The following is a 17,245-nucleotide window of genomic DNA, read 5'->3' as shown; positions in this document are numbered from 1 at the left end:
TTATGTCCAAATTAGGTGAACTGTGATTCCCTTTTGTACATACACCCAGAACTGAAACTTTAGTACAATTTCTGCAGTCATTTAATACATAGGTATCAGCTATCTAAGATTAGAAGTAATGTTTGGCTGTTGCACAAATAATAATATAAATAATATTGCTGGATTGTGTTAATGCAGAGGCTGGTAAGAACTAAATTACTGAAGACAAATAATGTAGCCAAACTCAATATTACATGGAGATGTGGTGAGTGCAAATATTTGTGCTTTTCCAGGAATCCCATGACAGAAATGAGGTGTGTTTTTAACATAAATCGCTGTGACAGGTTATAAGAATAATCTCGGTAATAAATATTTTCCTTGGTTTGATAATCAAAGATTTATAATTCTGCAGGGTTTGCACAGTCATGTGGCTGCCATGGCAACCACAGTCACATGGCACATGATATAGTGCGCAGAGAGGCTTTGAGATCCATTTGCTCTGCGCACTGTAAAATCCTCCCTCTCCTTCTGCCCCCTCTGCCATTACATGACATGCTGATAGCCTGTGAGGGTGAAATGTCCTATTGCTAAGAAATCCAATGCCTAACAAACAGCAAACTTAAAAAATAGATGTAGATCCAGACGCCAAATTGTATATAGTATTTCCTGTGACATGTCTGCCTTTTGCTTCACTCTCACAGCATCACAGCGACAGCGGCCAGTATCGGAGCGGCAGGGATTCCTCAAGCTGGCTTGGTAACCATGGTGATTGTATTAACCTCTGTTGGTCTGCCCACTGATGACATCACTCTGATCATTGCAGTTGACTGGGCGCTGTGAGTATTATCAATGTACATTCATTGCTTGCTGCTAAAATCTGTATACATGCATCTTTTTAGCACTTCAAATCACCTCAAGTGAACATCATTTGGATTACTCTGTTGCAATTATTCCAATAAGTAGCCCTTTTTACTAGCAATCGTATTATATAACAATCCCAATGGTTTTATGTACAAATAGGAGCTAAAATTCATAGGTTAATGCCAATGCATCGTATACTGCCAGCAGTTTTATATCCGGCATATCAAATCCTTTTTGCGGCCTGATTTCCTCGTTTGTAGAGTGAAGTAAAGCTGGGTACACACTACAGAAAATTACTGCAGATGCGATTTCTGTAACGATTTTACAAATGATTGAAAGTCCCAATGTGCATGCAGTTTTATGTGAACACACCTACATGATTTACTCAGATCTGTGCTCTTCACCTCTCATAACCATCTGCTGAAAAGATCATGGGCCTGATTCATTAAGGATCTTAAATTAAGAAGTTTCTTATTTAAGTCTCCTGGACAAAACCATGTTACAATGCAAGGGGTGCAAATTAGTTTTCTGTTTTGCACATAAGTTAAATACTGACTGTTTTTTCATGTTGCACACAAATATCAACTTTAAATTTCAGTGTGCAAATGAGCTATCAAGTATATGTGTGCTGCATGAAAAAACAGTCAATATTTAACTTATGTGCAAAACAGAATACTAATTTGCACCCCTTGCATTGTAACATGGTTTTGTCCAGGAGACTTAAATAAGAAACTTCTTAATTTAAGATCCTTAATGAATCAGGCCCCATGACTGCACATTCTACAGAGATCTGCCTACACTGCTGGCCATGAGTGTGAACACACTTCCATTTGCCAGACATCGTTCCATCGTTGGTCGTGATTTTTAGAAAGTTTATAAAACCAAATCAAACATTACAATGTGTTTTGGTTTTTTGGTTTGATAAAACATGATTGTGGTAGCGTACACACTGATGCGATATCTTACCAATGGTTGTTTATTGTGTGATGAGCATGATAATTGGGTGACAAGTCTGTAGTGTGAACCAAGCTTAAGAGTTTGTCAGTGAATCTGTCCCAACACTTGTTCTCTATCATATACGGAGGGACGTAATTCATGAGCGTTCCAGCAAAGGATTTACTTTATATTGGCTGCAGTCATGTTATGACAGCAGACTGAGCACATATAGTACGTGCAGACATTAAAGCAATTACTTAACAATGTGTTAGATACCGTGATTGATTTACGTACAAGGGAATAGCAAATCCTTCTACATACAGCTGTCTGCTCCGTACCCTACTCATCCACAGCTGATGTTATGTGGGCCAGATGTTATCGTGTGGGAGTTATAAATACGGATTTCAAAGGAAATATGTTGCTGATATCCCACCACGTACTGAGGATGTCTGGACTGATGTGCCTGTGACGGTCCTTTCCACAGTCATTAAGCCCAATAATCTATATTTTAGATGTTAGACCACTCAGGGCGCATGTTCCCGGACTTGCCATGGGATTATAGTCTATTGTAACACAATCTGTGCTTTTCTGAGGAACAAGTTGAGCTTTCTAGCCGCACAGCCAAACTGTTTTTACTTGGAATAATAAATAATATAATTATTATCCTTCATTTATGTAGCTTTAGTGCCAACATTTTAGGCAGCGCTGTATAATCAGATACTTTTTATTCATTCTCATCAGTCCCCGGGGCTTGCGATGTAATTTCCCTACCAAAAGCACACAGATGCGGCAAGCACACTCTTGGGCCAATTTGAAATCTATTAACAACTAGCTGAAGTACCAGACGTTGCCCGGATTTAAATCTTCAAGTTATTAAATTATCAATGAGTTGGATGTAACCAGGGGAGGGCTGGCAAATTTTAACCTGGGGGGCAAGACTCAACCCAGCCCAAGGTAGCCCCCCCAGGCCCCCAGCCCAGCCTGCCCCTGGACGGAACTGTCAACATTCTAAAAATAATTAGCAGCTAAGATGCCAATCAAATCCATCCAGTGGAAGGCCCAGAAGAGGCTCCTTGTTTGAAAATTCTGCCCAGTGTACACCAACCTCCCGTTGTGGTACATCTGACCCCAAACACTCCAATAAATTGCATACCATGGATGACATTCTTCCCCTTCACAAATACCTTCATTAGCTTAAACTAACTTATCTAAAATAAAGTCTCTGAGACATTGTAAAGTGGCTTTATAGGTCAAAGGTTTATTAAATAATTTGGTGGCGGAGAAAGAGCACTGCGGGACAGCTGACCAGACTGATTTCCCAACCAAGCGTGGATGGCGAGACCGCCGTGAATCCACTAACCACAGGGAACTAATCCCTAACTGCTTGGCCGGCGCTAAACTTCACATCAGAGTGAATGCTCCCCCTCTAATGCCACAATGCTGTGCCCTCACTAAGCAGGTCAAAGGATGCCCCTCACTAAGGGACCAAGAGTTACCGTTACCTCGAAGGGGGCAGTGACCTACGGCCAGTCAGCGATAGCGCCGTGTGTATCAGCCGCTGATCGTGGTGCCTTCCTACCAACTGTGCCTGCTCTGTGACGATGGAAATAACATGGGTTAATACAGTCACTCAAAGTACTAAAACGCTATGTGGTGCAAATGGGCGGGATCTTGTGAAGAAGAATAAGGCGGACAGGTAGTGAGAGAGGAGGTATGGAAAAAAACAGGACACTCCCTCGAGACAGTCATTGGTCGGCCTGAAACTGAACATTAACTCATGCAGGTAAGTGTGAGCTTATAGAGGCACACACTTCTGCCATTTAAGTGATTTCATCTATAGGGACTCTCTTTTCATAGGCAACTCAGACCAATTGCCACCTTCTGTGAAATTTTCATCCAAATCCATCCAGTGGATGGGTCAGAACAGGCTCCCTGGGTCAAAGTTCTGCCCAGCGTAAGTTCTGCCCAGCGTACACTAACAGGAGGTCTGACCGGGATCTCAACCACCTAATGTGTCTTCTGGGATCCAGTGTTACCACTCTGTGAAGTTTTCGTCCAAATCTATCCATCTACACTGTCAACGCCTATGTGTGCTCTCATTGTTTGTAGCATTGTTTTTAATTTCTTGCATTGTAACATTTAAAAACATATAAAAAAGGCATCATCAAATAAAAAGGAAAATGTGTTGCTGGCAATGTTATTGGGAAATGTTACAAACCAGCAGCAAATGGAAATCTGGTGGAGCGCGGGATTTAACAGACAATACAAAACATAAAGCCACATGTAGAATTTTAGACTTTAAGGCAGAGTACAAAATATATATAAAAAAAAACCGAAGTGCCTAGAAAGTCACCTGCATACAAGATATGAATTTGATAGAGCTGAAGAATAATTGGCAAAATTGTGTTTTCCCAGAGACAGGTTCCGGACCATGATCAATGTGCTTGGAGACGCCTTGGCAGCCGGGATCATGGCCCATATCTGCAGGAAGGATTTTGCCAGGCAGAGTGATGAGGTAAAGGTAAAGCTATTTTTCGGGAAAATAAGTGACCTGGAAAGAGTGGATTAATTACTAGAGCTGGTACATGGTTTGATATTTGACTAGGCAGGTTACCCCTCCCCCCCCCCCCACCCCCTTCCCCCCATGATGACACAGGAGGGATGGGGTAATGATGGAACTTGCTGCACCTCTCCCCAACTGAATGTACTACAGACAACACGTTATAGCGCATGATACTTGTTAATTGCTGCCTGTTTTTGTTGACACTCTATTAAGATGTTCTATTTATGTATTATATTAATATGTACGGCCTCACATTTCCATGTGGCATTTTGTATAAATGACACATATGTACAGATATACCTGCGCTGGAATTGCATCAGTTTGTAACTTTCAGCGATTTAAGTGCTACAGAGTCAATAAAAATAGTTACATTAAAAAAAAATAAAAGTGGCTCAACTCACATGCAGTGAAGGTAATTTATGAAACGCTCTGCAGAACACCTCAGTTTTGCACCAATGCATCTCTATGGTCTATACTGCACACTTCACAGTGCATGTATACTCTCCGCTTTCGGGAGATGCTGCCGCAAACTAGAAGTGACCTTGGTGTACGGAGAGGATAGAAATCTCCAGAAAAGCACTTTGTAAAAGTGAAAACATCCTACTGCTTTTTTTCCTAAAACACTGCTCAGTTTTGCCTCTTTATTATATGTGACAATTTTGTGTGTGTGTGTGTGAATATTTGTATTACATTTCTTGGGGCGCTGCTACAAGCGCACTTCCCCGCCTAGTGTAATATGGAAGTGCAAAACCTGTCCCATTAACAGTATGAGACCCACAGACGGCCATCTCTGAGTTGGCGCAAAATTCAAGTACTTCTGTGGAGTGGAAAGGAACGCCCCTGAAAATGCTCCCTTTCCACCCATTGATCTCATTTAAATAATCTCTCTCTGCAAATGTAAATCTTTCTCCCTGTGTCATAAAACTAGACGCACCAGTGTACCGTTTCCCTACTGTGCTAGTAACACCTTCAATCCACGAAACGTCTGCTCCTCTGCAGCCGCTGCTGTTGTGCTCTGTAAACCCGTACGGAAACCTTGGTGCACTCATTCACATTGAGGAGCACATCAGGCCCTGATCTGGCTTTGGACTGCGGAGTTGATGTTTTACGCTTCATAAATGACCTGCAATGAAGCCTTTATATGTGTATATACAAGTTCCATGTATATATAAATTTACTTACACTAATTAGGTATCTTGTAGATATAAATTTGAAGTGCACACAGCATCTACATGTAATGGAGACTTCTCCCGTGCCGCCCCCCTCCACTGGAACGACCTCCCTCGCTCCATCCATCTCTCTCCTAATCTGTGCTCCTTCAAACGAGCACTCAAAACTCACCTGTTCCTCAAAGCCTACCAACCTTCTACCTAACCCGCATCTCCTCCAAACGTTCTACCCTCTCTCCTCCCGGTCCCTCTCCCCACACTTCAACTTCCTCCAATTGTGTCTGTTTCGTTCACCCACCCTTAGGATGTAAGCTCGAATGAGCAGGGCCTTCTTCCCTCTTGTCTCCACACCTGTTCTTCTACTCTGCCTCTACTGCATTGACCTAACTGGAGTTTCTGAAGCATTGGTATTTTTGTTTATTGTTCTGTATTGTTATACCCTGTATAGTCTACTGTTTGCTTTGCGTACGGCGCTGCGGAAATCTTGTGGCGCCTAACAAATAAATGATAATAATAATGATAATAATAATAATGGAGGGAGCCATTTTATGGGCTGAATCTATAATTATGAGAATGTAACCTATCAATTAACTAGTAAGCCGTGACATCACTGGGGCACTACTGAAGCTCAGTGGAAGGTGCCATTGTGTGGGCGGACCCAAATTTTCATCGTAAGGCAGCTTACCTGCTTACTAGGAACTAGTGGCATTACTGAGGGACACACTGGAGGAAGCCATTTTGTGGACTGAACCAATATTCCTCAGAAGGCAGTGGCTGATAGGGAATCCATAGATTGCATTCTTGTGGATGTTGGTTCAGCCCACTAAAATCGCTTCCTCCACTCTCTTTAAGCTATGGGGGGAATTCAATTCCCCCCAGATTAGCGCAGCGTTAATCCTACTACCGTTATTATGGTAAATTTAACCCAGCTTTCTGCTGGCAGCTCAGGGTGCTGCGAGCAAAAATTACCGTAATAATGGTATTTAAGCGCACTATTACCGTAATAATGGTAATAGTTCCACGTTACTTTATACAGTAACGCGGCCAATTGAACTCCCACCTATGATTACACTTTAACTGGACCAAATGTACTGTCATTTTGTAGCCTGCAACAATACATCCAATCTCTCTTGAAATCTGTGGTCTCCCCTCATCGTTTTCCTTTGTACTATTGCTATTGCCTGTCAGAATAAATCCCCCCCACCCTTACTATATATTTCGTTCACCCTCTCCCCTCCATCTGTGTCTGTGCTTTTATTTCCTCATGTCTGGGTCTATTTTGACTGATCTTTCAACCTGTTGTGAGTTAGAACGGAAATCTGGAAGTTCTTTAGTTTGGGCGTCTCTGACAGGAAATCAAGATATATTTATATTAACCTTTTCCATCCAGTGAGACTTATTTACAGTGAGTGGTGTTTTGGAGTGACCCTAAATCTCTGAGCTGCAGGATAAAAGAAGTTGTTCATCTACTAGATTCTGCATACAGCCGGGATTTGGTTAACCCCCGGCCGTGCCTACAATGAAATAAAATAGTTACTCAATGAGGGTAGGAGTTAATTTACCCTTTTCGGCACGATCTACAGGGTGGGATAGGAAGGAAACAAAGGGCTGTGTGTTAATGAGCTCAGTAACAAGGGAACACTGGCAAGCTTAGTCACTCCGCTGGGGTACAAACTGTCAAGTAGTGGAAATAAATGGAACAGACCTAGAAAGAGAATATTATACATAAGGCGACCTTTGAATAACTTTTTCAGTGTCAGGAGAATGTTTCGGGAAGCGAAAGAATCTCGGACGTCTCTTATTAAAACATTTAGAGTGTGAATTCTTCAGGTTCTGTCTGTGTTCCTTGAAATGTGAAGCTACATGTATGTGTAAGGATTATTAATCAGAAGTGACATGTGTAAGTGCTTTCTCTACTCCAATAGCTGCTTTGTGTGTTATCCAGGTTCCTTTGATCTGTGAGACCAAACCAATAAGCATCCACCAGATCATGGCCTACCAGCGGAATGGATGTGTGAAGAGTCGGAGTGCCCCTCACCTCTCTCATACTGCTCAGGAGTTTCACCAGGTCCAGGTGGACTCTGAGCCCGAAGTCCCTGAACCGTCAGAGAAATGCTCAGATAAAGATCACTGTACGATAGAGATCAGTGAGCTGGAGACTAATGTGTAACCTGGCGCTACGTTGGCGAGCTCGCCAGGTCCTATGTGCATTCACAGAACTGCCCTGCGCCTGGAGGTGGAATGAGACTGATGTCTGTTGTATCATCAGATACGATCACCTGTCTGGTAAACGGGAATCATACCGACAAAGCAAAATAACCTGTCTCATAGAACAAATTTATAAAACTCAAATTACACCGACAGAGAGTTTTTAGAATCATCTCTTTGTTATATATGTATCCTGCAAGACATATGTTTGGGGGCTTGTGATCTTTCTTACCACTTTGGTTACCAGCAACTGAAACATCTTTCCACTCTGTATGACCATATCCAATTGTGGTCAGAGGACAGTTACACTCCATCTTTCACAGTGCAGATATATTACATAATAAGGGAGTTTAAATGAATGCTGGTGTTATATTCATGTCGGGGAAAACAAAAGATGAAGTGAAAACAATAAACGGTTAATAAAAACTAATAAAGAGGTAAAATATTACAAACAGTTATGCTAAATAAAATGTTCTGCAAGTATACCATAGTAAGATTAAAAAAGACAAAAGTCCATCGAGTTCAACTGGTAATAAATTCTAATTGTGTTTAATCAGTTGAAGGCAAATCAAAATCCTCAGTGTGACAGCTATGACTTTCCAACCCCAAAAATGTCAATCAGATGATCTCTGTGATCAATCACCCCCATTATGTTCTCTACTAATTATAGCTATAGATACCATATGGAAGCATTTTTATATTCTTATAGTGAATTTGCCATCACCGTCTCATGCAGTAAGGAATTCCACAACTTAACCGCTCTTACAGTAAAGAACCCTTTCCTAAGCTCATGGGGAAATTATCTTTCGCAATTATTGACCCATTGTCCTTTGTTTGGTTATTGGTACGAGAAGTTTGACCAAGCTTTTGTATTGATATTGAATATATTTATATATATTAATTAGGGCAGTTCTAAGGTGTCTTTTTTTCAAAAGTAAACAAATCTAGTTTTTTAACCCTTCTTCATAATTTAAACCTTCCTTTCCCTTTTTCAATGAGGTTGCCTACCTCTGAGCCCTCTCGGGCTTTCCTATGCCCTTCTTACTGTGTGGTGCCCAAGATTGTAACTCATATTCAAGATGTTGTCTATCTAGTGATTTATAAAATGGAAATACTATGTTTGCATCACATTTTATGCAACCCACGATTTTATTTGCCTTTGCAGCTGCTGCCTGGCGCTGTGTGCTGCTTTTCAGCTTTCTGTAAACTAGTATTCCTAAGACCCTTTTCTATTTCAGTTTTCCCCCTTTTGTATCCCATGTGTCTGTATTTAATGTGTGATTAATATAAACCTACATGTATCTATCTTAAATTCTATCGGCCATGTAGCTGCACAGTTTGTCTAAATCTTTGTGAAGCAAATTACTATCCTGTATTGTGTTAACGACCCGATATACCTCAGTGTTGTCAGCAAGCATAGGAGCTTATATTCCAGGCCATCTACAAGGTCATTGATACAAAGGACAGTGCCCAATACCAGTCCCTGTGGTACACCACTAATAACTTAACCCCATTGTATATGTGTTCCATGTATACATACCAGACTCTTACGTGGAACAGCAGCGAATGATTAAAAAAAAACAAATAGTGTGATATCCTTATGTGTGTAGATTTGAGATAACTGCTTATAGCCATGAATCCCTTGGTGCCTGCAATACTCCCGTGATAGCAATAAGACTGCAGTATGTCGTGTCCTGTACGACTTGGAAGCGTAATTTTAATAAGAACCCCAAGGAATTCAATGTGACCTTTTAACACCTATATAATTATTATTATTGTAGATTCGTAAGGCACCACAGTGCTCCTCAGCGCCGGACAAAGAGGAAGACAGGACATACATAAAACAGGGACATACAAGGTTGACAAAACAAATGCAGACATGAAAACACAGGGTATGGAGGGCCCTGCTGATGAGAGAGCTCACATTGTAATTGGAAAAGGGCACAGATGAAACAAGAGAAACAAATGTGGTTTAGAGTGGAGATGGGGATAGTTGTGAGGGTGCATTAGTGTGGGTAGTATAGGTGGGAGTAGGGTAAGCTCTATTAAAGATATGGGTTTTCAGAAAGTGTTTAAATAAGGCTGTAGGAGAGTATGATTGGGCATGGAAGGTATCTAATGTCATCAGACCGTTATCTAAAGTCATCAGACCAATATGATTAAGACGAAAAAGTTATGTTGCTCATATAATAAGCACCATATAATGGGCAGTCAACAAAGTGCAGCTAAATCACTGGCCTCCTAGATTTTACCAGTGGAAAAACAACTTTAAGTCAATACTGATTTTTCTGCACGTATCAAGAAAGATTTAAATAGACGTCTCAAGTTGCACATGATTTTTGGAAAAGAAGCTTACAAGTGAACTAGGTGAAGTACTGAATTATTTGCATATCTTAGCTTTGGAAGCGCTTTTCAGACCAGACATATTAACATTACAATCAGCAGACGCTATTCACTGCTGCCTATGATTCAAGCAGCCAGTACCATATGGTGGATAGATAAATGAGGACACAATTTAATGGGAACATGTTTCTTTTGGTTTTGTTTCATTTTTCTTTTTTAGGTAATAAAATAATTTGGACATAAACATTTGATAAGTGTCTTCATTTCTGACTGAATGGGAAACGAATCAGTGAAATTTGACTAACAAGGATTTCCTCTCTAGTATTTTACCTCTGCATGTTCCAAATCCAATGTTATTAAAACACAGCTCTCTCTGCACCGGTGCAGCAGATTGCTGCCGGTACGCTGAATACAGACAACACATCTTAGTGACTTGATACTTATATCAGGAAAGATTACATACAGATGACTCTTCATTTGAGATGTTATATATCTTCTTCTTAATATAAAATCTTCAATAATAGTCTTACACATAATATAAAACAGTGTAGTACAGATGGTCCAATACATTATCAAGTTTCCTTGACCTGTTTTTTATATGTGTATAAATACTTTCATCGTGTAAATGTGTGTGTGAATGTATCCCAGATTCCATTACAATTTCCAATACAACTTCCATTCTGCACACAATCTCCATATGATATCTTACAAACACCATAGAACAGTGTTTCCCAAACCCAGTCCTCAGGGACCCCTAACAGTGCATGTTTTCCATATCTCTTGGCTGGAGCACAGGTGTCTTCATTACTGACTGACTCCTTACTGGTCTTTCCCAAAGCAGACTCAAACCCCTACAATCTATTTTGCACGCTGGAACAAGATTGATTTTCCTTGCAAATTGTTCTTCTTCTGTTGAATCACTCTGTCAGTCTCTACACTGGTTGCCTGTTTTCTACCGAATCCAATATAAAATACTTTTACTAACCTACAAGGCCATCAACAAGGCTGCACCAACATACATCTCTTCTCTTGTCTCAAAATATCTCCCAACTCGGCAACTCCGTTGTGCGTCTCTCATCCACCCTCATTACATCCTCCCATTCCCCGGTACTGGAATTTTTTTGGGCTGCACCAATGCTATGGAATTCTCTCCCTCGCACAATAAGACTCTCCTCTGGTCTACAAACTTTCAAGCGTTCTCTGAAAACCCACCTCTTCAGACAAGCTTATAATATTCCTCAACCACCCTCTTAACCTCAATACATTACCCTATTACCACCCGTTACACAATTTCACACAAGACAACTACCCTCTGACCAACAGTGTTGTGTGACAGGATCATTTAGCTTATGAGTCACTTTTACCTTTGCAGTCTGGCTGGGCCGAAATGCAAAATGTAGACTTAACCTCATGTATCAAACTCCCATTGTCCCATAGATTGTAAGCTGGCGAGCAGGACCTTTTCACCTCTTTGTCTGTTTTACCCAGTTTGTTTATTAGTTTACTGTGTTTGTCCTAAATTGTAAAGCGCTACGGAACATGTTGGCGCTATATAAATAAATGATGATGATGATGATTGTAACAGATCCACAGGTGGTATCATTATTTCACACGTGACCTGGAAAACCTGCACTGTTAGGGGTCCCTGAGGACTGGGTTTGGAAAACACTGCAATACAATATACACTTCAAATGCAAATGCTGGGTATCACTATCATTTATTACTCCAGATCTCAAAGTATATGTCATAACACACTAAGCAGAATGGATGTATACCTGCTAGTAGTTGATACAACTGGACAACGAGGCACAGAGTCTATGCCCCCAGGTGTTCACTAGGGACCCCCGCAAGGAGGTTTGCTCTTTGTTGCGTGGAACGTGCAGGTCTTGGCCCTCGAAATCAGTCGTTAGCGAAGTAGCTGGAATCACAGTAACGAGTAGTACTAGCAGAGACAGAACCAGAATGGGCTATAGAAGTACCATAAGTAATCAGAAGGGTAGTCTGGGTAGTTGAGGTGCAAACAGAACCAATACGTGAGACAGAAGAATAGTCAGAAACAGGCTGAATCAGAACCAGGATACCTGACAGAACCTAATAGTACAGAGGAACTTAGAAGCACTTGGAACCACACCAGATCACTGGAAGAGTTAAGGGAGAGTTAGTTTGGGCATATAGCTGGGTAGGGCACAAGAGAAATCCGAACTAATTGGTCGAGAGGGAGAGTAAATGGAGGTCAGAGATGTAACAAGGGGAGGCGTTGGGAGCTCTGTAGGTAAGGGTGGGGAGTTTAATGAGGATTGCGGAGGGGATGGTGAGCTACTGAGAGTGACTGTGAGGGTGGTGAGATGAGTATGGATTGGTGAGAGAAGAAGATCAGTCTTGCTGAATCATTTAGGGCAAATGAAAGGAGGACAAGTGAGAGGAATTCCAGCTAGAAGGGCTTTGCAGTAGTCAAGGTGTGAGATGACAGTCTGGTTACATCCAGTGTGAGAAAGGTGAGAAGTTTGGCAATGTTGCAAAGGTGGAGTTGACAGGGTGCAATTTAGGATGACCCCAAGGCACCAATATGAATCCGACCGACCAACATAAAAACCAACTCCTGGCTGTGAATGCCAGCTGCTGAATGACTGTGACCTGAATCAACTGTTACTCACATAGACATTTCCCTTAGCCACTAGCCATTCATAAACAGCCAACGTGGGGAAAAACTGAGAGGCTTATGGAAATCTCATTACAAGTCACAGTCAATCAGTGGTGGCACTTGTAGCAAGCAGTTGTGTTGGCTTTAAGTTGTTGTTTTTTCTGACATTGGATTACACAGACAGAAGAATTTCCCATTGGATTGCAACATATCAAATAGTAAGAAGTTTTACTTTATTATATAGAGGTGAACAAAGGTTTAGAGAGTGTTTTATTCAAATAAAGTTTTTTAAAAAATTGTGATCCTATTGGTCCTCGCAGTCTTCCTAAGATTCCTGCACACCATTGGCTTTTACCTCTTCTGCACCACCAAAGCCCATATATACTCTTGGCGGACCCGATCCTCATTAAACAATGGGAAATACTTTGTGTTGCTTCTTTCTTGGTGCATTCGCAAATATATCTGAACATGTTTGGAGCATATCAACCCCAAGTATACTGCATTTATGTACATTTTCATGTGTAGTTTGCACTCACGCTTTTGACACAAATGTGACACCAGTGGGTAAGTGGCCTTGGAGACCTGCCTTGAAAATAAGTAATTTATTTAAATTAATGTGGGTGAGTTCTTCTGTTATTACCATCCTGTGATGGCATGGACAGAGCATTAATTGCGCTGATAGTTGATAAATAGGCTCTCTCATAACAAAGCATGCAGAAGCCTTTGCCAGTGATACCATAATAACAGGTTCTACCACCCACCTATCCTCAATGCAATTCCCCTTGCAACATCTAAATACACAGATCGCATGACCTGGTCATTTCATCCTTGCTGACAGCTAGTGACCAGAATACATCCCTACTATGGCAATGTCCACAATTCTTTCTAGCCCCACCTAGTGGTCAACAGAGGTGGTACAGAGCTTGCAGTCCCCTGGGGTGCCAGTGCTATAATGAAATGATAGCTAAGGTGAATCCCTGGGGGAAAAAAACCTAATAAGCTTAATATCAATTTCAATTGTACAACCTCCAAACAAAATTGTCTTTAAGTTACAAAGAGAATAAGCAAGGGGCACAATCTGTCTTATTGTGACATACTTGGTGGGGTAAATGTAACTTAAACTGGTTTTATGAAAATTTCAGCAATATTGAGAGCCATATTTAAGACGGCAAAACCGCCAAAAGTAGGCTATTTGACAAACCAGCAGTTTAATAGCCCTTTGAGTTTTATGCACGTGAGCACAAACTATTTGAATATTTTATATATCCGAATCGAGGGTGGGGAGAGAGCAAATTTACATGGCCACATTTAGGCAAGGGGGTCCTGTCAATTCCCTCATCCTGGTGATTCATACACAGAAATTTTTATTTTACAAACTTTTTCCACTATAAAGTGTCCTCAGAAGAATGTCCTACTTTACTGTGCAATCAGACTGTTCCAGCACTAAGCCCTGTCATACTAGTAACGTCACATGCTCTGAGAGCAGGTCATTCAGGGACAGTCAAAGATCTACTGACCATTAAATAACCAGGTGGAATGTCCAGAATGTTACATGGAATTTCCCTGCAGGTGACAGAAAACTGTATGTCTAGAACAAGCATGTACCAAATAACTGCATATAAGTGGGACATTTTAATGTATGAATTTACAATATAAACCATCAAACACTGCATAACTTACAGTCCTATGTCCTGTGGATAAAATTACACACTGCTAATACTGATGCTATCATGGTGCTATATTCTAATACATTTACATAAGCAAAGAATAGAGTTCACAATTTTTTTGATAATAGCAGATGTAGTGATGATAATGAATAAACAAATGATATCTCACCTGAATAAACTGAAGAACCCATGTAGCCATGATACCTTAATATTCACTGCTAGCATATACATTATGTATGTCATTATTGCTGCTCCTGGGTCTCGAATTGTTCACCCTGATATAATATAATAATATTATCACTGATATTGGTGATTTTAATGTGGTGAATTGAAATAACTATTCCTATTAAAGCAGAGGTACTTTACCTGTAGGTCAGGACCCAATAATAGGTAAATACGACATTTAGGGTGGGTACCATGTCATGATTAGGTCTCCCATGGTTCTCAGTTTTCCCCAAAAAGCTCACAATACTTATTTCCCCACAATTGAAACTCCTGTTGAATTTAAATTAACATGACAAGTTGAACGAGGTTCTTATAACTGTTTTACTTTATTTAGGACCTAAAAGCGATTATTGGGAAAAGTTTAAGGCTTCAATAAACTTAATATGGAATGTTGGCATGTAGGGTGTTCTACCAACTGATACATTTATTATTAATGTTGACCTCCACCTAAAGCTCACAATCTTATATTAAAAGTATATCTCCATACAGAAACACCTTTACATCCTTTTACTATTTGCATGCACCATTTCAGTAATCCAAGAGTCCCCGACCAGTCCCCAAGCTCTTGGTCAACAACACTTTTGGCAGCATCAAGCAGGCTGTCCTCTCGCACGCTCCTGGAAGGGCTTATAGACAAACTGTTATAATGATCCTTTGAGAGCTGATGGGAACGCCATGGGGTGTAGTGGTCAAACCATACACTGCCTACAGCATACAGTACCACTTTACAACCACCCTCTTGATTAAATGAAACTCTTCAGTTTTTCCCCTAAAATACTCCTTGGTTTACCCCCATTGATGGCTTAAATGAATCATTTGTGCGAGGGGGCTTTGGGACACTATTCATGTGTCACTTTTGTGTGATTGGATATTTTTGCTACATGGGTATTTGCACACATGTACACAAACAAATGCACTTGGATGGTACAAAATAAAAAGGTGTACCAATAAACGCATAGGTGGGCTGAATACTGGCCCCTCCTAAGCACCATAAAAGTCAGGTCCTTTTGTGGCCCCCACATACCAAGAAATGCTGACATATATACACTGTCCACCCCTTGAATCGCATATAAAAAAACTCATTCTGTAAAACACAATCTTGTTTGCTCATGGAAGAGCAACCTTAACCTGCTTAGATAAATAAATGGTGACAATGATGATGATTCTCCCATCAGGAAATACAGAACTTTGCACGACACGCAGATGTTGCCATCTATATATATGTATCCATGTGCTACCCATAAAACTGGGTCCATAATACAACTTACACCAAATGGCAAATATGCTTCTGTGCTTCAGGGACACAATTTTCCTCCCACAAAGAAGGAACCAAAGTAAAATAAAAGTTCACATATTGAAACAACTTACCACAGGTTACAGTTCGAGAACCTCACCGTTAATTTCAAAGCACAGTGACCTTGATCATCTTAGCGTAAAGTGCACTGGTCTGTAGGGATTGGCGGCTGGAGATATCCAGGGCCCGTCCTCTAGTGCCATTGTCTAGGCTCAGTACCTAGGAAAAAGGTGGACACATGGCGATGTGTTATGGGGATCTTTTTCTCTCAGATTAAAGAACTCCTGATTAGCATCTCCTCCATTAATAGGTTGAGCAAGACGTTGCCCATAGGTCTGGTTTAGAGAGTGCATTCGGGACCTATATCTGTGTGTCGTCCAGCTGGTACAACAGCAGGTATTACCAACCTCCTATCTTCAGTGTAATTCCCATTGTGCTCAAATTCACATCCTGACTGAATATTATGAACAAACATTAAACACACAGATCACATGACCTGTAGACTCCTTCCTTCACTCCGGTGAACAGATTAGGGCATGAAGGGGGTACCAGCGCTATACTGATATGATGCTTGATGTTGATACCCACAACAATTCCAAAAAAGTATAAATCTTGTATGAAAACTGAAAAAGAAAATAAACAAGGGGCACAACCCGTCTTACTGCGATGCACCTGATGCTGTGTTTAATGTGCAACAAAATAGTTAAACATTTCATTTATGTAAGAACATAGTAATCGTCTCTGAACAGGGGCAGTTAGTATGTGAATGGGCATGGCCATATTTAGGCAAGGGGGTCCTGTCAATTCCCTCATCCTGGTGATTCATACACAGAACTTTTTATTTTACAAACTTTTTCCGCTATAAAGTGTCCTCAGAAGAATGTCCTGTACAATCAGACTGTTCCAGGACTAAGCCCTGTCATACTAGGAACGTCACATGCTCTGAGTGCAGGTCAATCAGGGACAGACAAAGAGCAACTGACCATTAAATAACCAGGTGGAATGTCCAGAATGTTGCATGGAATATCCCTGCAGGTGACAGAAAACTGTTTATTTGTTTATCAAGTCTAGAACAAGCATGTACCAAATAACTGCAGATGAGTCTGAATTTATAATGAATGTATTTACAATAGTACAATATAAACCGCCAATCATATGCCCTCTGGATAATATGACACAATGCTAATACTGATGTTACTATAGGCCTATATTCTAATAACACTGCATAACCAAAGAACTGAACTTGCAGGTTGCTTGACAAAAGCAGATGTTGTGGTTACAGTGGATAAACAAATTATACGTGTCCTGAATAATCTGAAGGAATAAGGTACCCATGATACCCACCTTTTCACTGCTAAC

At 40.8% G+C, this 17,245-nt stretch overlaps 1 protein-coding gene across 1 annotated transcript in view; it reads left to right on the top strand.

The window, feature by feature from the left end:
* Positions 1–10,303, top strand: part of SLC1A7 (solute carrier family 1 member 7) — a 60,249-nt gene extending 49,946 nt beyond the window's left edge. Inside the window, exons 9-11 of the mRNA XM_075182105.1 lie at positions 681–815; positions 4,192–4,291; positions 7,454–10,303. Of these exons, the coding sequence (XP_075038206.1) occupies positions 681–815; positions 4,192–4,291; positions 7,454–7,678 (460 nt within the window). The 3' untranslated portion in view covers positions 7,679–10,303. The remainder of the gene's footprint in view (positions 1–680; positions 816–4,191; positions 4,292–7,453) is intronic.
* Positions 10,304–17,245: the final 6,942 nt, after the last annotated feature.

Source organism: Mixophyes fleayi, chromosome 8 (genome assembly GCF_038048845.1).
Source record: "Mixophyes fleayi isolate aMixFle1 chromosome 8, aMixFle1.hap1, whole genome shotgun sequence".
NCBI lineage: Eukaryota > Metazoa > Chordata > Amphibia > Anura > Limnodynastidae > Mixophyes > Mixophyes fleayi.
Note: the sequence above shows the minus strand (reverse complement) of the source record. Positions and strands in the feature narration are given on the sequence as shown.